Source organism: Branchiostoma floridae, chromosome 7 (assembly GCF_000003815.2).
Source record: "Branchiostoma floridae strain S238N-H82 chromosome 7, Bfl_VNyyK, whole genome shotgun sequence".
Classification (NCBI taxonomy): domain Eukaryota; kingdom Metazoa; phylum Chordata; class Leptocardii; order Amphioxiformes; family Branchiostomatidae; genus Branchiostoma; species Branchiostoma floridae.
In genome coordinates this window covers 10,601,894-10,625,934 of record NC_049985.1, presented here as the reverse complement: position 1 = coordinate 10,625,934, position 24,041 = coordinate 10,601,894, and the positions used below count along the sequence as shown (strand labels likewise).

Here is a 24,041-nt window from a genome sequence, read left to right as displayed (position 1 = left end):
GCTACTGGTTACATAAGTTCATGTTCAATCATCATGTACCTAAGTTACATATACCCAAAAGTGTCAACTTTTTTTTCTTTTCCGCAATACCCCAGACTCTGACTATATTAAAGTCTATGATTGACATTCCTTGCTATTGTACAATACAAAATATACAAAGAGTCATATATATGTTAAATATAAGCCAAACTTTATTGCATGAAATTGAAAAACAATGCATGTCATGTCTAAACATCAATGCCAAATTGGAAACAATTCTTGTAGTGTAACTGTATATCAGGAATTTGCCGCCAAACATCTGACGTTTTTTGCCAGAATGATATAATTCCAATCATGCCAAATGATCTGATTAACTAACACAGTAGTCACCCTCTTCAGGTCCATAGCAGAACATCACCTGTAGGAAACACAATTTCACAGTATGTTATCAAAATTCTTTAAGAGTCTTAGGTTGCTATATCTGAATCAGTTTACTCATTAGGAAATGGTGCCAGCTAATGATTGATGGACTAATTACTTATATGCAATACTACAATGTCAATCAAAGAAAGGAAAGTTGAAAACACTCTTCGCTGCTAGAGGCACATCCTCAGCTGTTCTGGGGTAGAACTCCACCTAATGCAAAAACAAAAACATGTTAATATCCATATGTCATATTGGTACTTACCGTTCATTGATTACCCATATCACACACTCAGTCAGACATTTTATACTCACACTCACCCACTTAGTCTATTCTACTTTTAGCATCTTTATCTATGCTATACCATATCAAGACTAATTTATTATATATTCATGTTAGATTCATATATTACATTTTTTATATTATATCATATTACATATATTATAGACTAATTTCAAGGTTATATCATATCATATATGAATTATATATGAGTTATTCAGAATCAAAAATTTATGATATAACATCTATGATTATAAGTTAAGCAAAAACCCAGAAGGTACAGACGGAAACTCAAAATCTAACCCATAGGTGAGGGAGAGCTGGAGTAAGGAAATAATAGTCAGAACCTCCAACCTGCACCCGTACCAAAGTGCGGGGTTACGCCTTTCCCGTCAACTCGGGGATCTGTGTGATGTACCCCATGTTGACGTCGTTAAGTACGACCTTTACAGGGGTCAGGCGCCTCTAACCTACCTACGGGGGCAGATGTCTAAACCTAGCAGGAAGGGGTTCGTTGGAAAAAAGGAGAGAGGGAGAGAAAGGGGGTGAAGGAGTACAGAAAAGACCAGCTTCCACTCACCTATACCTAAACTATAGACAGTCATATTCACTCATTATTACTCTACCTCAGAAAATTCTGAATCAGAAATATTATCTAATAAAGACAGACTACCACAATAAAAGTCATCTATAAGATTTACATAGTCTTGATCATCACTAGTGCTACTTGTATCTGAATCTGTTTCTGCATTGTCCTGACCTACCTGATTTTGCTCACAACAAATAGAATTAGAACAATCTAAACACCTACATCCCGGACCACATGCTTGACCTTTCTTGAGACACTTACATCTTTTACTAGAGCACCCACTTTTACATTTACACCCCCTGGTTAAAAACTCCACAGTCTTCTGCACCTTTTCAATATTTTCTTTAGAATCCCAAGTAATCATTAAATTACCGTGATTATCTATTTCCCAGCCATACCTATCTAATAATACAGAAGAAAAGTCCTGCTCTAAAGCCTGAGCCCAAGTAAGGTAAACCCAACAAGAACGTAACCAATGGAACCAAAGGGACTGAAAGGAAGGTAAACTATTATCTTCAAACTCTATTCTTTCAAAGATGGCACCCCTAATAACTTGTAACCAGTTTTCATGAATCTTTGAAATATTTTCCCCCCTCATTTCTCTGAAAAGTTGGGCTGGTGATGAGTACTTAAGAAAAGCTGTACGGTGTTTTTGAAAGTAAACACTACCAACTAAACGAACAAAAGCCAAGAACCCTGTATCTTTATCTGCACAAGAAAGAGAACCACTAGTTTGGACAGAGTTTCCACCAGAAATGAATTCTGAAAACTGAAAGAAAGTTTTCATAAATGATACCTTACCAAGGCCAACAAAAAAGGAAACATAATCACACCCTGTGCTAATAAACAGTGACTGAATTATATGGGGTAGTAGATTTCTAGAAAGGGAGGAAAGATCAGGGTCCTTGTCAAAACAAGATAGCAACTCATTCACATCCAGACATTGCCAATTTCCAGGTTCAGCTTTTTGTAAAATGACAATTCTTTTACCTGTATCCCCCACAAAAGGAAGGCCCACATGATACGTGTCCGTATCAGGTGAATAAATCAATATGTTTTTGTAACTGCTTGAAGCAGCATGCAGCCAAACACGAGTGTCACTTTCCTCGTGATTGGACCTACAGTCTGGATATGGAGAGATGCCATCTACAGAAGAAACAAAACACATATCTCTCTTATCATCAGTAAAAGCCCCAGCTGTGAACACTTTCTGTTGCTGCCTCAAATAAGGTGTAGAAATTGTAAGTAAAGAAGTACATAAGTAAGAACATAACAAACGCTTGTTTGGGCGCAAGGAAATGAATTTTCTCCAGTCTTTTGGGGTGCATGTATCATCAGAAATTGAATCAATGAGTGTTGAATTGTCATTTTCCAAAACAGAGTCTCTTCTATTTCTTTCAACATCTTTTGGACTAGGGCCATTTCTATGGGGGTCATCAAAAACAATATGGACTTCATAACATCCTGACTGGAGTAAAGGCAAAACCCATTTTAGAAACAGAAAATGTGAATACTCAAGAAAAGTTCTATGCTGACCTAATGGAGATGTATTAATCAAAAACATGCCTTCTAAAACAGAGCACTGGGGGGAAAAGCCAACTGGGTACATTTTGGTAAAAGCAGTATTATATCTAGATTGGAAGAAAGAAGTGGTTGCTGATTTAGCCCCCTTGTGAGGGACTCCATCAGCATTACATAAAGCACGAGGCAGCTCCAGAAACTGACCTAGCTGGGGCAAATCTAACAGGTGGGCAATTTCAGATAGGGGCTTATTTTGATTTTGGGACCAGGAAACAGCTCTACGATAACATTCTAAAACTAACTTTTTGTCTTTTTCACTTTTTGAAACCCTTGACTTTGTCATTTTAATTTGAGAAAAAGTTCTTAAAGACTTCCGTCTTTGGGGTGCTTTATTACTTGGGTTGTTAAGTATCCTGAACCTAATGAATGTGTCTAATGATGCCTTACCTATTTCCCTAAACTTAAGCAAGTCTTCTCTTTGAATATCTGAAATAGAAGCTCCTGTAAATGGTTGGGACAGACATCTATCATGTACAGGGGTAGAAAAAATGTGGGCATCTACAACTTTTTTTGCATAATAAACAATATTTAGCCTTTCCTGTTCAATAATAGCAGGACTAAGATCATTTTGAGTTCTACAATTTGCTTTGACAAGAATTTGTTGTTTAACTTGTTTAATCAATTTAGCTCGATATGGTAAATATAAAACAAGATCTTCAATTACAAATTTGTTAGGGCCTGTAATAACTTCTTTTGTGTCCCGATTTATCAACATTTCATGACTCTCATCTAAAGCTACATTAGAATAATTAACAGAATTAATACTGGTAACAAATCCCCCCTCTTGGAAATATCTGAGAATATGGCCAGGACAAGACAATATATCACAAAGATGCAAGGGAATGATTCTAGAATATATTACATGGTCAAAGGCATGGAAAAGGGGTGCCATCATTTTGTATGAATACAAACGCAAATTCCAATTTCCTGATCTAATTGCTATGAAAAGAGATATATATGCCATAAAGTCATCATGAACAAATCTGTGCCAAAACAAAAATACTTCATCCCGGGCACATGCTCTGGAACAAAACTCTTTGAAGTCATCTTCTATACCTTCTAATTCCATTTTCAATAATTCCTGTCTTCTTACAAAGTTGTCTCTATCAAAACCTGGGTCACTAAAGTGTGGTACTGAGTCTAGAAATACCCTTACCTTATCAACAATAGTCTGGGCTGAAAAAGAACAACTTGATGAACATTGATCAGTAGTGTCAGTACTATTCCTTCTATATTCTAGAAAAGCTTCAATTTCACATCTGTATAAGGCCTCCCATACTTGAAGCAAAAATTTATGAGTGCGCTTAAAATGTTTACATAAACCAACTGAAAGTAAAGTCTGTCCTTTTATTCTACCTGAAGCAATCTGTTTCAACCCTCCCTCCCAATAAACTTTCATTAATGCATTCTGGTAATTTTTCAATGTATGCCAATCACCCGGAAAAATAATCAACCAACTTAAAGCGGGGCCATACTCCTGTTTTAATTTGAGAAGGTGGTCATAAGTTTTTGCATCCCCAACAACAACTAAATATTCAATATCAACGCCAACATTAAATGAAGTGTGAAGGAAGTTAAGGGCCTTTAACATTGTCTCTTTACAGTCAGCATTTTCATTCATTATAGATAAATATGCAATATTAGACTTTTCTGTGACAGGGTCCCTTTCTAAAAATAGTTTACATTTCAAACTGGGTAATTTATAAGAAGATTCTGTCAAATCTGATATGCATCTTTCAAATTGATAAAGTAATACTTCAGAATTAAATTTATGAGACTCTTTCATTTCTTCTTCAGATATTCCAAACTGTTTGAAGGTCAGGGATATTGGAGTGGAAGGGACTATAGACTGAACACAAGATGGGGGTGTAAGAGATAAAGTACTATGATCAATTTCCTTTGGTGACCTTTTTCTTTGCCTAAACTTTGAAACTAATTTGATTTTCTTTGATACTGGCTCATCAGTTTCAGTAACATTACCTACACATACAGAGATATCTTCACTACTATGTACAGATGAATTTGGCTTGGGAATAAGAAGAGATTTAGGTTTGGGTTGGACGGCTTGAATAGATGTGCCGTTCCACCCTCGGGGACTACCTGTCACAGCTGCATGGGGACTACCACTATTGATGTTGTCTATAGAAGCTACAGTAAAAGAACCTTCTGTTAAATTATAATGATTATCTTCTAATTTCAATTTATCTAACATTCCAGAAATAAATCTTCTATGAGAATCATTGGAACAACATACACCAAGGCGATTTAACAATTGCATAAGATCAGTAGACTGGCTATAAGAATGAATTAATTCTGAATTAATCATGTGAAAAGGATAACTACACTGACCGTCAGAGACAATAAATAAGATAAGGAAAGTAGCAAACAGTCGTCTTAAAAACTTAGAAGAGCTATGGCTAGAATTATCCTTAAGAAATGCCAAATAATGTTCATTCATGTCAAAGGTTTCAAAATCAGAACTTGGTATTTCAGATTTATGCATAGTAAGTACAACAATAAAGTTCCAAACAACCGGATTTATTTCTTTAGAAATTTGCATCATATCAATTTCATGGAGGGATGTTGGACACTGAACAAACTTATCAATGAACTTAGAAGATTCTTGATGGATTAAACTATTCATGTACATCAAAGAAGACAAAAGGCTAGAATTAAGTACGTCTTTGTTAACATCTGTGAACATAGAAGCAACATTGGACTGAATAGACTTCAACTCAAGATCACGCTTATAAGTATTCAATCTTGCTGCATATAAAGCCAAATGGAGGGATTCAATCAAATCACAGTCTTTACTATATAACAATAAACTTAATTTGTTTGATTCACTTGAACTTTTGTGAATTAAAATAAAGTTTCCAAGATCACTTAATAGTCCAACAAGTAACCACTTTGATGTGAAAGAGAATGCATCAACTTCATCACACTGTTCTTCATTTTGGAATTCACTAAGAAGCATTTGGATAGTTTCTACAAACAAATCATATGCATCCACAAGAAGTAAAGATTTGTTCTCTAGAAACATTTCACCTACCTTACAAGAAACCTGGTGCAAAGCTAATTCTGGTATGTTTTCTAGGCTACATTTTACATCCAAAGTTTTCAACATTTCTAAACGTTTCTCCAGATTTTTTTCTTCCTTAACAAGATTACCAGATCTATATAAACATTGATAACAATTGTTGCATAAAATGGAACCTTCTGACAAAGTTGAGTCGGCTAATTTTAAAGCTGATTGTGGGATATTCAATGAAGGACAGAAACGTTTCCTTTTATGGGACCTAATTACCTTACAACAATGCGTGCATTTATCTTCATCACAAAATCGGTAAAACTGGAAATAATGAAATGTGCACAGTGAAATAGAATTTGGCAAAGTGTTACAACCTGCCGCTAAGTCTGAAATGGAGGAAATATATGACATCATGTCATCAACTGAAACATTTTGTCTTTCATGGTTAGACAAATTTTGGCATAAACCAAACTCAGACATAAAACAATTTTTTTCTAGCACTGCTTGAGAGAGTTTTTGTGAGTTATCAGTTAAAGAACTAGAAACGGAATCAGGTTGGGCCTGTAATCGTCGAAATTTACGCTCGCAAGAACGACATACACAGTCTGTACTAGAAAGTCCTGTATTATCAATTACCCAATTTCTAAGTGTATCATTCCATCCCTGTGGATGCCTATACTCCTCAAATGTAGATGGCTTTTTACAATGGGCGCATGCTGAGAAACATGGCCGGCCTGGATGAAAATTAATTGTTTTACCTCCCCCACAACCAAAAAGGGTCACTGTAACAGTCCTATCATGTACTTCTACAACCTTATTTTCATCAAAAAGAATATCACCCCCAATACTAAGGCTTCTACACATAACACTGCATTCACATAAATTACTTATCAATTTCTTCAACTTGCACACCTTAACACATTTGCTAGTTGACCATAGAGTAAATAACTTACCTTTGAAAATGACAAAGAAAGAAAAGAGGCCAAGGGTATCTACGGTTTTACAGGAATCACTAACACTGATATCTTCTCCCCCCTCCTTACTAGAATCACAGGTTACCATATTACCCACATCTCCTCCTTCCTGCTTACTACTCTTACAGGTTACACTATCACTAACATCTCCTACCTGCTTACTACTCTTACAGGTTACACTATCACTAACATCTCCTACCTGCTTACTACTCTTACAGGTTACACTATCACTAACATCTCCTACCTGCTCACTACTCTTACAGGTTACACTATCACTAACATCTCCTACCTGCTCACTACTCTTACAGGTTACACTATCACTAACATCTCCTACCTGCTCACTACTCTTACAGGTTACACTATCACTAACATTCACATCATCTCCTACCTCCTCCTCACTACTCTTACAGGTACTAGTACCTACCTGGTTAACCTTTTCCACCCACCCTGAGGGATTAAGGGGCCCACTATACAACATTCTAACCTCTAGCCTAGTTGGTACTGACAACTTCTCCCTCTTAGCTTTACCACTAACCCTCCTACACCTAGTCTTTCCCCTGCTAAACCCTCCTAATACACCTGTACTCTCCTTGCCCTTCCTAAGCTTACAACTACTCCACCCTGTAGGACATATCACATACTGCACATCTTCCCCTTCACAACCAATACCACACACAACCTCACCTTTATCTTGTGCTTCTTTAAACTGACTAAGCCTTTTATTCATCATATTCTTCCACTCACTCTTACTCAATGTACGTGTGCTCCTTGGCCGGGAAGGACCCTTCCCTGTACTACCCCCCTCTACCTTCCCTGGGGTAACCCTAGGCTTAGGAACAGGTCCCCCCCTAGGCCAGGAGAGGACCCTTCCCTGCATTACCCCCCTTTACCTTCCCTGGGGCCGCCCTAGCTACAGCTACTCCCCTGCGCTGGGAAGGTCCCTTCCCCACGCTACCCCCCTCTACCTTCCCTCGGGCCGATCTAACTACGGGTACTCCCCTGGGCTGGGAAGGTCCCTTCCCCACGCTACCCCCCACTACCTTCCCTGGGGCCGATCTAACCACGGGAACTCCCCTGGGCTGGGAAGGTCCCTTCCCCACGCTACCCCCCACTACCTTCCCTGGGGCCGATCTAACTACGGGTACTCCCCTGGGCTGGGAAGGTCCCTTCCCCACGCTACCCCCCACTACCTTCCCTGGGGCCGATCTAACTACGGGTACTCCCCTGGGCTGGGAAGGTCCCTTCCCCACGCTACCCCCCACTACCTTCCCTGGGGCCGATCTAACTACGGGTACTCCCCTGGGGTGGGAAGGTCCCTTCCCCACGCTACCCCCCTCTACCTTCCCTGGGGCCGATCTAACTACGGGTACTCCCCTGGGCTGGGAAGGTCCCTTCCCCACGCTACCCCCCACTACCTTCCCTGGGGCCGATCTAACTACGGGTACTCCCCTGGGCTGGGAAGGTCCCTTCCCCACGCTACCCCCCACTACCTTCCCTGGGGCCGATCTAACTACGGGTACTCCCCTGGGCTGGGAAGGTCCCTTCCCCACACTACCTCCCTCTACCTTCCCTGGGGCCGCCCTAGCTACAGGTCCCCCCTGTCGGACTACCCTAGCCCACTCCACCTGTCCCTGGTACTCCCCTGACTTCGGCTCCTCTCCTGGATGCTCCTTGTCCTTCTTCCCACTTCCTCCATCCGTCCCCAACCCAGGCCACTCCTCACCCCTCAACGTAAAGCGATGCTGGCAGCTGCGACGGTGCAGCTGCAGGTAGTGGCTCAAAGAAAAAGAAAGATACTTGGCATAGCTGATGTTCCCTGCTCTACTCAAATGTAAACCATCAACAGAAAACATGGCCCGGCGAGCCCGGCTACCATTGTCAAGGAAAAACACACCCTGGCGAGAACATAGGTGAAGCAAATGAGAGTTTAACTCAGACCGCCTCCTGTCATAGACCTCAGAGTCAAACCTAGGCAGGATGCTAGAGATGACAACAGAGGCTGACGGGAAGCGAGACTTGGTAACAGAAATAAGGTAACTGAAATCATCAAGAGTCCGGCTGAGTGGACGGTGCATGGGAAGACAGTTAGTCCCCGCATGCACGAACACCAGGTCAGGCTCAACAAAAGGGTGACGAGAGATGTCAGAAGTCAAATCATATACTGAGGCTCCAGGGTGCGCATTAAGGGAAAACAAAATGTCAGAAGAGAAGGTGGCGTGGTTAGAGACATACTTACAGATAGAGTCACTGAATGCAAGGATGATCTGAAACAAGAAAAAAATGTCATTTAAAAAGATTCAATTCACTGATTCATGAACTAATGCCACTAATATTAATTGATGGTGTATTAAATGTCAATGGTTTTACATGAACAAGCCAATACATTTTATAGTACTTAAGTACAGTCAAACCTGTCTATAGCGGCCACTCAAGGGACCGGACAAATTTGGCCACTATAGACAGGTGGCCTCTGTATAGAGGTGGTAACTTGTAGATAAAATACCCAAGGGACCGACAAAAAGTGGCCACTATGGACAGGTGGCCCCTCTGTAGAGGTGGCCCCTAATACAGGTTTGACTGTATAGTATGAGGCAGTGGATATGAAATCTACATCAGATCATTTGATCTATTCATTCAACATTTATCTATTCATTGGATTATTTTAAATCTATTATTCATCTCCTAAGTCTGTATAATATTTTACCAAAAGTCCTTAACGTAGTACAAAAATATGGTGGACATTACTGATGTGATGATTGTTGTATTGTTGCACATTTGATTATATCTTGTAGGTATAAAGTTACCCCCCTCCCACCATATCACAATCTGCTTCAAACAATGGTATTACGTTTTCATGACCCTTCATTATGTTGCAAACCTGCCAGCCATGAAACTGCGTTGTTATGCAAGTTGTTTGTTTGCCTTCAAAAGTTTACCTAACAACATCGGACACGTGACAGTGTTGGCGGGAAATTCTGGTCACACCCAAGGATCTACTAGATTTTTCACAGCGAAATTTTCTGTTTTTTTTTAACCATGTTCTTGAAGTTTCTCTCAGCGACAAATAAATTCTCACTAATAAACAATGAATCAAATAAAAATCTGTCACGCACCGGCATAATATATTTTACAACGTACCATGTAGGTTTAGACCTCGGTTGTTGTTGTGTTTACAAGAAAACCAACGATAAAGCACATCTGTCACACTAAGTGACTAACAGGGCCATAGGACTCTCACTACGATGCCAACGTGTTGGCGAAAAATCGCTAAAAAACACGACCCCGGCAGATCTAAAATTATGATCTACCCAGATTTCAAACCAACAGGATTTTCACATGGGATATAGACGAAGGTTAAACGGCTCTGACGCACCATCAAATGAATACGGGTCTAGGTGCGAAAAGCAAACGCCCCCAATCTGAAAATCGCCGAATTTTCAACTCTTTACGACGCTGCCATTTTGCTAATTTGGCTGTGTTCCGAGTTTGATCATCAAACAAATTAAAATCGTTGTAAAACCAGACAAAAATGGATTAAATGGAGAGCTGATAGCAAACACGCCCGGTACTTACCGCCATTTTCGCCGAAAGGCCGTACATCGTGATGCAATCAGCTGTCAACTCGGATGAAATTTCATCTCGCTGGCGGCGGGAAAACTGGCGCCCTTAGCAACGGCGTTACTATGCATCGCGCATTGATACGTAAGAAAACAAATAGCGTTCCAAAGACATTCTATTTTAGACGTGGCTTGGCGGCATTACTAATTAATAGTACAAATCTTAAACGAGTAAGATGTTCCAATATACTATTCTCTCTTTTTCATTCAGAATTGTTACCTAGAAAGTGTTTATTTCGCACATGCTGTTATTCAAATTCAAGGCTATGATATATGGTCATTCCCACAAAATGAGACAAAAGAGGTACTAATCCTTAAACAGCCTATCTGTGTGCTTTAAATATTACTCATCAAAAAGTATCAGAGATGTCCAGAGATATAGATGACATCGACTTCAATAAGATCCAATTAATTGCAAGTGAAGATTTATTGCACGTTTAAACAACGGTGGGAAATCAAAGACTGGTGTAATCAGTGGAAAGTAGGACAAGTTGCACTGTTCTGTAAAAAGAGATCACCGTTAGTTCCATGAATGGTACCAGCACAACCAAGGAGCTTGATGAAAGTTAGTACAACACACCTGCCCCCACACATCGCAGGGACAGGTCCGTTTGTTTGCCGTCTGGGGAGGTGAAACAAAAAGGAACACCCACATGGAAAGAAAGGGTCCCTCAAAGCCCGGCCCTGTCCAATGTTTGACTTGGTAGGGGAGGAACGAGTAAACGTGTGTGTGTGCACCTTAATGGGTTCGGGTTACTGATTAACCACGGTCCGGCTGGGGCAGGTAGAAAGGTTGTTGCGCTCATGACGTATGTTCAGTAACTGTAAGGCAATGTACTGCTCCCTCTACCGTACCTCTATCGACACGAGAAGCCGAACATCCCGCGGTAGCACACTCAAACTAACGAACTGGCATATGATAAAGGAGAAAAGAGTTGGACTATTCCATGACCAAGTCCAGGGGGTGACGAGGTGTAATTTATACACGAAATAATGCTATTAATGTATTACGGCGTTATCAGATAAACAAAAGCATTTGTAAATGCTACGGGATCTGCTTATTTATATCAAATTTATATGCAATACTCTGTAAGATAAAATTAAAATCTACTGTGTGCCGACCTTTAATTTATTGTTTTAAGTCAATGTTTCTTTTTTATTACTGAGAAAAAATCATTTGAAGCAGCATAACATCGATTGGTACCAGTCAGAAGCTATTGGTTGTTAATAGCTCACAAGTTCGACCCATGTTACGGAGTAGTAGTTGGTAAAGCTTTGACCTACCCGTCGGCCTGCCGATCGTAAATAACAAATTTACCCACAGATCATTACCTTTCTGGGGTAGGGCGTCTAGAAAGTCCGCTATCGTCTGATTCAGGTGATCGACGTCTTGGAACGGTTTGTGGGACCACACGGCGGCGGCAGCGAGTTTGCAGTTTTCTACCACATTCCCAAATATCTCTATAAACTCTTCCGAGTCGAGTTTGTTCACTTCCGCAATCGTCAAAGACGCCATGTTGGTCCAGCTAACAGGTGGGTCAAAGTTCACGCGTAAGGTCAAAATCCACCTGTTTACCTTGTTTACTGTCAAAGGTTAACATTATGACAGTCAGACGGTCAGCTGCAATCCGAATCCTTAGCTAAAAGCGCTCGTTGTTTTGAAACTATAATTTTAGGCGCTATCCCACAGACAAATTACCCAAAATAACGGAGGTCTCGTTGGGGAACCGTTCTTATAATCTCTATATAACGTTATCAGACGAAAACCATATTGACTAGCTGGACTGAATATGTGTCAGTATAAACCTCCATGTAACGTTAGGTGTTGCAAGGGAAGTTCGTAAGCCCGTTTTATACAAAAATTGCTCCTCTCAACATCTGCTTGAAGACTGCAGTTTTGGCGGGAAGCGGTGTGGACAGCCCTGGGCAATACCTGTGGTGATTTTCCACAAGGCGATTAATCTCTGGTGAACAGACAGGTGAAGAAAACGTCACACCACAACTACAGATAAGGGAAATTGTTGGAAGTTCCAGGACACACCTGTGGTACTTTAGTCCTCCCCTACATGCGTACTTGCGGTTTCCTCTTCCGCCATGTGATCCCTGTAATCTTGTGTCAGAAATACCAGTGGAGTTCTACAGACCACACAGGAGCTGAGGCTCGATCTACAGGCAGATTTGCGAAGTTTTATCCGTCGCAGGAAGAAGTGCAGTCAGTCGCAGAAAGAAATGTTATAAAATAATACAAATTCATATTCCTGATGAATTTTGACAAACCCTTGATTGTTAAACATATCTGTTCAAACATTTTCAGCATCACAATGAAGCGAGAAGAATATGATTCTTATGTTGATTGACATTGTATATATTTCATGTATCTGTCAACTTTTCTTTTGTTGCGACCTGTACTAACCCAGTGGGTATATACATTAAAGGTATTCATTATTATGTGGAAATGCCGGTCGAAAATAAATTGATGAAAGAAAAAGGTCACTATTTTCCCACCAACCTCTGCTTGGAGAGTACATTCTACATATACCTAGCCCGTCCCACTCCCAGGCTTCCCTCTCGTTCCTCGGTTAGGCTAACGTCACATTTCCAAACCGGAAATGTGACGTTATGTGTTTGTGGAAAAGAAATATAGAAATGTCTACTCGGAAATATACAGAAATAATGCCAGGGCTATTCTCTTTTCGTCTTATGTAGTTTGGTGTCTTTTATATCATACTTTTGGTTCCCGAAAGCTGTCCGGCCGGGCCCCGGTTTGGAAATGTGACGTAGTAAGATTATCTTTGCCAGCATACCAGAGCAGCATACCGTGTCCTGACGAGACCTGTTGTATCTCCGTGACCGTTCACTTATGATAATGTGTCCCTGACCGATCATCTACCAGGTTCACTGAGCAGACGTCACAGCACGGTACGCGAGAGGAAGGCCTGGGGCGGAACTGCGACCGCAGCGGAAGACTACTACATTGTAGTAGTAATAATAGTACATTTACAGTAGTAATTACCAAGCAGATCTTTCGGAGGCAAATGCCCCGAAGGATAAACCGGAAAGAAAGAAGAAGAAAAACTCCAGCTTTTCAATCTCCATCATCATCGTCCTTTCATCTACATCTTCCTTGACATGATATCATGTGTAAATTGAAACGATGATGATCAACGTTATGAGTCATTGTCATTGGCATCTTGGTCTTATGGTTAAGGTTACCGGTTGTGTTGATTGAATCCAAAGGTTGTTTTCTAATTCCTCTCAAGTACCAATGTTGCGCCTTTGGTAAAGACACTTAAGACATATTTCCTCGTTCGACTCAAGGGAAATTGAGTATCTAACTTCCGTTAGAAACGTCTCTCTGACGTAAAGCCAGATGTCCAATATCTGAGGAGAGCTGCACCTCGAGCACATCAAAGATCCAACCACACTTATCGAAAAGTGTAGGATCCATCCCGATGTGCGTGGATCAAACCTTACAGTCTGGTCTTACACAACTTGTACATATTGTACAAAAGTAGCGTGTTTGCCTAAAAGGTGGTTTACCGGTTTTCTGAAACAAACAAAATTGTCCTAGCTAGAATTAAGGGTGACCCGTCAATAGGAAGTGCGTCAGAGAAGAGCGCCTATTGTCTGGGGGACTCCCAGTTTTATGGGGCATCTTTAACGATTTAATGTACCAGACGGAACAAAAGAGTGACAATAGTAACTTAAGTGAATTAGAGGGACCGGAGACAGGTGAAATTGTGCAGATGAAGACACAATGATTTTTGTACCCCTTAAAAAGGTTCTATGTACTGATAAATGTAACATCTCCATAACCCATTGCTAGAAATTGCTACAGAGGAAGATGAAAACAGCCCTATCCTCATCCCATGGAACACCCCGAGCTAGGCGCTTAGAAGGAGTGGGGAACAGAGTAATAGAATTAGATGGGAAGTGGTTTGTAACTAATGTTTATGTGAATGTAGGGAAGTTTAACAAGACGAGCGCAAAACTGATCTCTATGGGGAAGGTGTCAAAAAATTAATAAAATGCATGTGCTTTTGTATCTACTCACACCAATACACACACACACACACACACACACACAGTGTCGCCCTCACATACACACGCGCGCGCGCGCGCACGTACACTCCGCTACTACTAGCATACTAGTACGTTTTATCGCCTGAAAATTTATGTTGATGACGTCATTGTAATGCCATTATACTAATCCCGAAATCCAGGATCAACTTTACTACTTTTGTTATTTCTATCTTTTATGTCGTTTCACACTTTAACGTTCACAAACACCTGGCATATCAAAGGCTATACTTCCACCGGAGACAACATCTGTCTGTTGTTGTTACTACACGAGTTAATCTGTGGGCTCTTTTGTATGGACACACTGAGAAAGAATACGTTAGCTGTACTGATGATCATGTGTGTAACAATGGGTGTTAATGCTGAATGTTAAGTCTAATTGCATGTAATACGGCACTAGTACTGTTGAACATGAATAGTTGTAAAAAAAAAGTAGCTACATCATGCTAGATTTGCATAGTCATTGCCAGCTGGGACTACAAACCTAGTACCTAGAGTGTAAAAAGAAAATCATACTGTTCTTTATGAAGTTTATCTACGTCAATAATTTACATGCTTCATTTCTTACTTATCATTTCTCCATCTTATCGTGGTTAAATGAAGACACATGTGAACATTACATCCATTTTAATCAGTGGATGATCAAATAATTCTTCATACGTTTAGTCAAAGGTGAATGAATTGATTTTGAGGTATATCGCGTTAGCCTTTTTCATTTGCAGACTCGAAAGTGGGGAATATTGTCAATTGTAATTCTGGAACTTCAACTTTTCAGGTATGTTCTGTTACCCTTCTTAGTCGGACTAAGGAAGCCCCCTCCACCCTCACACACACACATAATCCTTGATAGGAATGGTAGTCCATTTACACAGGTCAAGTCAAAGTTTACTGTAACAGCTGCGATGTAAGGTAAACCTTCGTATATAACTACCGGGTAGTTATATTAATCTAGTACAATCTACACGTAGATTCTAAGCTACACAAAATTGATAGAAGACACAATTAGGTGGTTAACATCTCGTATACAGTCATATCTCTTGTATTACGTTGTTGTCTTTTTACGTGGAGGTAAAAAAATATGATAGATCTATGCAGATGTTGTGTCTGGACAGGCAAACATAAAAAGTCTCTCTACTTGTCTTGGGTAATTTGGCACTTGTCTTACAATTTTTTAATCGTTATAACTTAAGTAGGATATGTCATCAAGAAATAGTACTCATATTGTACACCTTTGTTTGCACGTAGGACATATATCAATTGTTTTGGACCAGCCTTATGACGGGCTAACTCAAAAGCGCTATTTAGCGACAGACAATAATAGTGCAGCTCCTACGAGATGATCCACCACGTTGCCCTGAGTTCCATGTCTGAACTTAACAATGAAAGCACACAATCACTATACACAGACATAGAGGTAGATCTAGTACGATGACAATCTTGACAACGTTTGATATATTCAACATGTATCTACTTATGCATTGATAAGTAGTCTCTGGTTTTCTTCCTCCGTGGACGGTCCCATGTGCCTTCTGAAACAAAACATTCACGACATTTTAGAACGTGCAAAGTCTCGAGAAAAATATCAGGAATAACATGAAAAATACCAGAAATCAATCAAGATAATTCATCGACAAAATGCGCAAAATATCGCCAGATCTGCCTTTTCATCATCCTACCTTTTTGGACAACAGCAGTAATCACAGATGTAGAATATGAACAGCACTACGGTCTGGAAGACAGAAAGTCAGATTAGGAAATTTCTAAATTATTATATCTAATATACTATATAGAATATTTCACTTGTCTTAGACTCTCGGTGAACTTGCAGAAAGAACACGTATCAGAAATATAACCACTTACCATTTACCTCATATCGCTAATATATAAGGGGAACTGAGATATAAAATCACAAAAATAGATTACATCATATTGCTACGTACATAAAGCACGATTAACCCTCCGAGTCCAGTCGAAGCCCATGGGAACCCGAACTTCTCCACTAGTGCGCTGCTTGCAGTCGGACCGACAAACTCCCTGGAAAGCAGTGGCCACAAATGTTCATATTTTTGTATAAACACACGTTGCGTATTTCAAAACAAGTGAAGTTCTATTGGAAAATAAAAGTCTCCTCTGGAGTTTAGGACCGCTTTAATTTCACAACGGATAACCGCACGCTTCTATTAATTACAAGGAATTCCAAAGTCCCGCGGCGGTGCGGTCCATCTGTATAACTCCGTTTTGTTGCACCATCCAGATAATTGCACAAAGTGCACTGGCAAATGGGGAGTACAATTGGGGCTTTTACTGTATTGGAAGAAAACTTCACTATCCCATGACGTTATTAACACAGCTGAGCACATATCTTAAGTGTTACTCACCCAATCGAAAAGCTTGAGGTGAATATCCCCGATACTAAGGCGTTTGTCGAAAAGCTGTCTTCCAGACCAGCATCACTGCATAGAAAAAATGTACTGAGTAACAGCCTTTGACATTGTAATAATGAATGTATGACCACTGGGATTAGATATTAAGATTCATGACAAATCAGATTGGGATGCCCAATCTAAGTGCACTTTAACAAGACATGTTTACCTGGCTGCATAAAGCATCTCATTAAAGACGGGTGCAATGGCCACTCCAGCTCCTAAAGATGTTGTAGCAAGTCCGATGAGATTAATCCAAAGTTGTTTCCTGTGAATAAATAAAATGTTTCTTTTGATTAGTGTACTTAAAGTGATTTTGAATGCAATGAATGTTGCAACGTTTTAGGACGAATGGACAGTATTTGATAGACACGAAAATTGCGTACAATTCATAGGGTACTGCAGGGGAAGCAAAGGTGACTTCATGCATAATCTAATATTGTGTGAATCCAGTCATGGGAAGAGAAACTGAGGAGAGCGCCAAGGAAAAAGAGACTCTTTTTACACAACCTTTGTTCTTTTTCCATCAACGTTTCGGTGACTGTTTTCAGTGAATGTTTTATGCGGGGATTAAAATGTGGTCCTAAAAGTATACGTATTGGATCAGGAAGATGTATAGATGAAGTGGCTTAACATGAAGCAAAGCTTTGTACTTCGGTAAAACGTTGAGGTAGTCTGTCAGAAGAGGGGACGGTCCAACCATCAGCATTGCTGCAGACAGGATGATCAGTCCTATTATGACCATAAACCGCATCGCTTTCTGTTAAAACAAAAACATCAGTACTATTATTGATCCGCAGTGTCTTCTTCCATAATGCTATCACTGCCAAACCATTGAAAATGCAGAAATGTTCGCGGTGGTTTTGTGTTCGCGGAACTCAAAACCACCGTGATTTTTTTCTGTCTCCTCCGCCTACCATCTTGTCTACATATACATTACTGTACGCATACGTGTACAATATACTGTACAGTAATGTCGTGCCCTTCATGATGGGTAAACAACATACTGTCCCTACTGCCCCAAAATGGCTATGGGACTACCTTAAGTTTTATTGCCTACCTTGATCTACACCAGTTTTCTAACATAAAATCCGCAGTACCTTTTTGTCTGCAATCCAGCCCCACAGTGGTGCGAGGATTGCGTACGTGGACGCATACAAAAGAAAAATCAGACCCATCTGAGTGGTGGTCAGATATGTGTACTGTGGAGTGAGACAACATGGAAGCTGTTCAGTGAACAACATCGATCAACTATTGGAAAGAGTGATGAAAATTGACAATTGAATGCGTGTGTAAACTCAACACAAAAACTTTGGAAACTTGACTTCGACATAAACCACAGAAGTATAAAGACAAAGACAGAGTTCCAGTTATCTCGTAACACACCAAATGTACAATTATGTTGACTTCACCTTGTCTGCTAGGTAGGGTTGCAGAACCGGGTCGAAAAAGGAAATGGTGCAAGATATCACCATACACACGCCACCTACGAGGTACAAAAATGGAACTGTTATATTTAGAAACCAAATGTTTGAAACACCAAAACACCATGTGATTGAAGACTGTCATATTTAGAACTTCTTTTTATATGTTGAGACCACGATTTACTCTGAGCCTCATGCAATTCATTTCATATCGTCCATTTTCTACCAAATGAACGAATGAATGCACGTTAAGACCATCTTTCCACTGGACGGCAATTGAAGGACTGTTGAGCTTGAATTTGTGTGACCCTTACTTTTATAGTGGTACAATGAAGCACAATGCTACAAAATCTTTGGTTGTTGATCAGTGGCCATACAGCAATCGCAGCCTCCAGTGGAAAGAGGTGTAAAAGGTATACTTTCTGATTCAAATAATTGCAGTCATACTCACAGGTAAATATGATGACCGGCAGCTTCAGTAACGATAACAGAGATCCTGTTTTCTTTTCCCCTTCGTTCTCATCTGTCATAAGTTAACATACAATTAGAGAAAACTTAGATTGTGTCTATGATACACTTAACAATTACATAGGCTAGTGTCCGGCTATGTTTGATTGGGCTGACCCGTCAAGTGTACCAGTTTCACTCCGGAGTAACCTAGATCCGTTATTTTCAGTGACAGGGTATTTAACGTTGTATTTGATAACACGGTTTCCCTTACCTGGCTGTGGTGGAACCATGATCCACAAACACACCCCACAGCACAGCAGCACTCCGCCCGACCCCAGGAACGGCAGCTTGAACCCTCCAGCCTGGGGGCATGGGGAACCAAAACAGCGGCTACAACATTCTCCTGCACAGAGGGTCCGACCAAGGAGGTTAAAAAAGGTGATTTTTTAACCTCCTTGGTCCGACCAAAGTCGTCTCAAAACTCAAGGAAGGACCAAAGTCGTCTCAAAACTTACTCTTCTTGTTCAAGAGGAGTTTTCAGACGACTTTGGTCCTCTGCGTAGGAGAATGCCCTAGAATAGTATCAGCCGTTTTTACAATTCGGATTATTTTTACCACACAGCTTTATTCTCACTCTCATACAGTTCAGATATTGCAACGAATTGGCCGACCAATGTCGGTGCTTGAAACCACCATATTCTTACTTCAGTTCATTCCTCTGATCTAAGAAGAGCATTAAGTTTTTTTGGTCCTCAATTGTTTTCAGAATTCACAGTAGGTTGACGTCATAACGCAAATGACTAACTACGCAACCTTGCAGACCAACTTCCAACCACAGATGACCTGGCTTCCCAACTAACTCCCAACCGTGGCCTGGAGAAGGTCGGGAAGCATGAGCAATAGGAGACAACCCCACAATAGATCTGATGAAAAACTGAATCGAGTATTCGCCCAATTCCCAATATTGGCTCTAATCAAATATGTTCCAAAAGTGGGGGAGCGGAATAGAATCGATAGAATAAAAGTGAGAAGTGCATAGCTCTATTTTGGAAAACTCACGTCGTACAAAAATCCGCCTATCGGTGGACCTGCCATCAAACCGAGCCCAGTAAATATTTCCAGAGTTCCCTGTACAACAACAAACATAACATTATATATTCATATCTGGTTATATACTGTTTTACAAATATATAATATATTACACATATTTACAACTATTGTAAACAATTTCGAAGTATCCGCCATTTCGTTATTTCATGAGCAAATATACACTAGGTCTTGTAACATTCTCTACTTGATTCCTTTGGCAATATCATTGCAGAAAACTACTACATACCATGACTGTAGCCACGTTGTTTGGAAACGTATGTGTCAGGATGGCAATTCCTGCAGTATTGGAGGCCGACACTGCCAGCGCGTCAATAGAACGGATAGCGAAGCAAAGAACTATGAAAACGGTCCCTTCCGTGTACTGCAGGAAACTGTCAATGTACAGAAATATCAAAATACGAGTTTTTTTTTTACGTCTGGTTACAGCTAGAAAACTAGACACGTAAAGGTGGTATCACACTGCACGTGGGGCACCGGTGCGGCACTGCGGAGTTCGAAAGATTACTCAACGAATTACGAATTTCAGAAATAAAGAACGACTTTTGTTCCGTTTTGTGTATTTTGTTGTTTCCTAAGGCATACTTTTACGTTCTATGCAATCTCTAAACCGTTAAAAAAATCGGCACAAATAACACAACAGTGCCGCAGTGAATGAGCCCCGCATGCGCAATGCAGTGAGATGCCGCCTTTAGGAAACAACATAAATTACAACTTAATTTTGAGTAGCAAGGCCAGCAAACATACTGTCATGGGCACACACCTTCAATCTTATATTAGATAGATAACGTAAGATACAGTGTTGAGACATATGATGGACACAATAGAAACTATGGGACTTACCCAAACAAAACAGTACAGCCCCCTGACAGAAGTAGCCCACTTATCAACATGAACCTGGACCCGATGGTTGTGAGCTATTCAAAGTATACATGGAAATAATAGTTATTCTTGAACTTTTCCAATTTTTCTTTTATGTTTTCTATTAATAACTCATTTCATGTGTCCGCAATCGATTCGAGTCTGAATAAATATGATGAACCGTTAAGATACTTGGTTCAAATACGGATAAATAAGTATACACTGAACTGTACATAAACTAGAGTTCGGGGACCTCATACCTCCATGAAATATTTATTTCTTTTTTTGTGGATGGTATGTATGTTTATAGTCGGTTGTATTTGACAGTAATGGTTATAAATGTTATGGGAAAGTAGTGGTGTATTTATTTAATGACACAGAGGATGTCCATCTGATTAGTAATTATTAAAATGTGACACTTAATTGTAAGGTTGTCAGCCTTATTGAGGTTCGACTATGTGCCTCAGAGCGGTGTGGTGGGAGGAAGTTGGGAAACTCAGAAAGAAGAAGGGATGTGGCCAACTTTAGTCAGATGGTGATTTGATTTTCCACCAATATGTCATAACATCAGCTGTTCACACGGTACAAAAATGAGATGCACACTTTCCTCTGATAGTCCTACATCAACTGTAAGATGAATACTTGGCGCCAACCCCGTCTGCTAAAAAACAAGTACCATTGGCTACGAAAGAGACAACTAACAACTGTCCCTTATGGTAACGAAATCAGAACATCTGTATCGCCCATAAAACTTCTGACACCCAACCCATCTAAGATGAGAGGACCTAATTGCATTTTAATCACCATGTCACTCAAATCAGCAGTACAGTATGTGAGACATCCATACCTGTTAAGCATTACCGTTAAATGTACCTCAACTTCTTACAATTATACTTGCGCTTCACATCTCCATGATATCCTAAGCAGACATAAATAAAACTAATTGTCATATTCAAAAAACTCGGGGTTCCCCAAACAGCTGTCATACAAATCACCTCACTATCTGCTTGGAGCTAAGCCCATTAACAAACACTTAAAGCACGATGCCTGTTCCAATATATTGCAGATATAGGGGGGATTTCTGATATTATTACATCGATTATAATGACAGATACGGCGCCCAAAATCACATCGATTCGAGCTTTCATCACAGCCCACCAACACAACAAGTATGAAACCAATCCATCCAGCCGTTCTTGAGTAATCTTGTACACAGTACAGACAGAGACACATAACAGAAAATATAACCTCCATGACATTTCATGGAGGTAACTACTGTGCCAACTGTTACAAATATTGCAAACAGTCCTAAGCAGACATAAATAAAACTACTGGGGGTTCCCCAAACAGCTGTCACCTCACTATCTGCTTGCAGCTAAGCCCATTAACAAACACATACAGCACGATGCCTGTACCAATATATCTCAAATATAGGGGTGATTTCTGATATTATTACATCGATTATAACGACAGATACGGCTCCCAAGATCTCATCGATTCGAGCTTTCATCACACCCCACCAACACAACAAGTATGAAACCAATCCATCCAGCCGTTCTTGAGTAATCATCTACACAGACAGAGACACATAACAGAAAATATAACCTCCATTCCATGACATTTCATGGAGGTAATAAGTGATAAAGACTCACATATTTGCCAAAGAAAGGTCCAAAGATCAAGCCTATTATTGCATAGATTCCAATGATAAACCCAACCGTGACCTGCGAAGCTCCTCTTTTGAGAGCCTGAAAAAAGATATATAATTCATCGTTGATATTTAATTCTTTCCTCAATTGACATGTTCACGCACATGTACATAATGATATACATACTCGTATAATAGAGAGAGAGAGATGCAGGAGCTACGAGACTTTAAAGAAGACAGTACATCCCCTCCGGACAGTATTCCACGCTCATGTACACATAGGACCCAAGGTCTCCATAAAAAGTAGAACTTACCCTGGTAAAAGAATACGGAAATAAATAGATAAATAGTACATTATGGCAGCTGAGAAATCAAAACATAATATAACTCACCTCTCCCGGGAAGAAGGGAGTAACTATAGAATAACTACAGAACGCTATGAAGTTGTTCAGGGCGATGCAGATAAAAGTGAGGATCCGGACTCTGGACCCCCCTGTGCAGCTGAACCCCTCGCCCTCGGACTCCGGGTCCCCCTCCCCTGCAGTCTCTGTAGAATCCGCTAGGGGATCAGTAAGGGCGTTGTCTCCATCAGTAACCCTGGTAACGGAGCCGTACTGGTTGTTGAGACTTTTATCTGTGCTGCTCAGTGAGGGTGACGTACTGAGGAGGCCTTCTTGTTCCTCCATCATGGCGACAGTACGTTAGTTCACGACGCTTCTTTCCTGAAAAAAAAACAGGAAAACACTTGACTTGTGTCACCGAGCATTACGTTAGGACGTGACAACAGGCCGTACAGGATACCTATTACGAAGTTAAACAGCTTCTTTACGCAAATAACACAAGTTGCTCAAAGCAGAAATTTCTTATCTATTAACGCAAGGAAGTATATTGTAACATTTCCTGACGAAATATGAAAATAGGGCCTGATATGCATTGTAATCTAATTTTCTAGTAGTGGTCACCAACTTCAAGCAAGTATAAAATTCGCATTATTTACCGTCTATATAATTTACTCATTGCTTGCAAATTTGTATAAACTTTATCTGTCGGTGTTGGACGCAATGGACGCAATTATGCAACTGAGACCCTGTTTACATATAGTCACCTAATTACGTTAATCATCATTAACATATTAAAAATCACGACCAGTCAACACCCTCTAGTTATCCCCATGCAATTCCAGAACAAGTTACTAGGGACCCCAAACCCACACTATTTTTTTTTCTGGGAATCAAAACAATCGCTGCCACCGAACAATCAAAACCAAAGTTGGTCCAGAACACCGGAAGTTCTGCTACAGTATCACGGAGCGCCGCCAGGGGATGATCATTTCGAACATATCAAATATTAAACCAGTTCATCCATGCGTTCTTGAGACAATGTGAGATGAATAGACACAAACATAAACGCTGAGCGTGTTTAGATACCGCGTTCCGCGGTATATTAATTTACGTTAGAAAGAGGTGAACAATTTCTATTTGCTATTTCAACCACCCAAATCGACAATGAACTATCTATCAAATGAAAGGCAATATTCCTGGATATCAACTCTATGACTGCCCCCCCCCCCCCGC

General features: G+C 40.3%; 3 protein-coding genes across 4 annotated transcripts in view; all 3 read right to left on the bottom strand.

Annotated features, from left to right (window-relative positions):
* LOC118418955 (2-oxo-4-hydroxy-4-carboxy-5-ureidoimidazoline decarboxylase-like) overlaps positions 1-12,030 on the bottom strand; it is a 16,929-nt gene extending 4,899 nt beyond the window's left edge. The window contains exon 1 of the mRNA XM_035825102.1: positions 11,807-12,030. Within this exon, the coding sequence (XP_035680995.1) occupies positions 11,807-11,990 (184 nt within the window). The 5' untranslated portion in view covers positions 11,991-12,030. The remainder of the gene's footprint in view (positions 1-11,806) is intronic.
* Positions 7,687-10,598, bottom strand: LOC118418953 (collagen alpha-1(I) chain-like). The gene is made up of 2 exons (XM_035825096.1): positions 10,431-10,598; positions 7,687-9,121 (listed from the first exon to the last, which is right to left on the bottom strand). The coding sequence occupies exons 1-2, from the start codon at positions 10,455-10,457 to the stop codon at positions 7,706-7,708; spliced, it is 1,443 nt and encodes a 480-aa protein (XP_035680989.1). The 5' UTR covers positions 10,458-10,598; the 3' UTR covers positions 7,687-7,705.
* Positions 12,031-15,166: 3,136 nt separating the features above from the next.
* The window catches only part of LOC118419027 (MFS-type transporter SLC18B1-like), a 9,877-nt gene continuing 1,002 nt past the window's right edge, over positions 15,167-24,041 (bottom strand). For both annotated transcript variants that reach the window (XM_035825254.1, XM_035825255.1), the window contains exons 2-16: positions 22,860-23,189; positions 22,472-22,567; positions 20,802-20,875; positions 20,188-20,332; positions 19,911-19,979; positions 19,123-19,213; positions 18,853-18,924; positions 18,390-18,463; positions 18,078-18,179; positions 17,631-17,737; positions 17,147-17,245; positions 16,933-17,007; positions 16,495-16,588; positions 16,231-16,283; positions 15,167-16,083 (exon numbers count right to left, since the gene is read on the bottom strand). In XM_035825254.1, coding sequence (XP_035681147.1) covers positions 16,026-16,083; positions 16,231-16,283; positions 16,495-16,588; positions 16,933-17,007; positions 17,147-17,245; positions 17,631-17,737; positions 18,078-18,179; positions 18,390-18,463; positions 18,853-18,924; positions 19,123-19,213; positions 19,911-19,979; positions 20,188-20,332; positions 20,802-20,875; positions 22,472-22,567; positions 22,860-23,156 — 1,506 coding nt within the window. In that variant the 5' untranslated portion in view covers positions 23,157-23,189 and the 3' untranslated portion in view covers positions 15,167-16,025. The remainder of the gene's footprint in view (positions 16,084-16,230; positions 16,284-16,494; positions 16,589-16,932; positions 17,008-17,146; positions 17,246-17,630; positions 17,738-18,077; positions 18,180-18,389; positions 18,464-18,852; positions 18,925-19,122; positions 19,214-19,910; positions 19,980-20,187; positions 20,333-20,801; positions 20,876-22,471; positions 22,568-22,859; positions 23,190-24,041) is intronic.

Bases quoted from the DNA above. Each gene is read 5' to 3' on its own strand.
- LOC118418953 (XM_035825096.1), bottom strand. From the start codon at position 10,457: ATGTACGGCCTTTCGGCGAAAATGGCG. The intron at 9,122-10,430 runs GTAAGTACCGGG...TTCTTGTTTCAG, and splicing joins GCCTTTCGGCGAAAATGGCG to ATCATCCTTGCATTCAGTGA.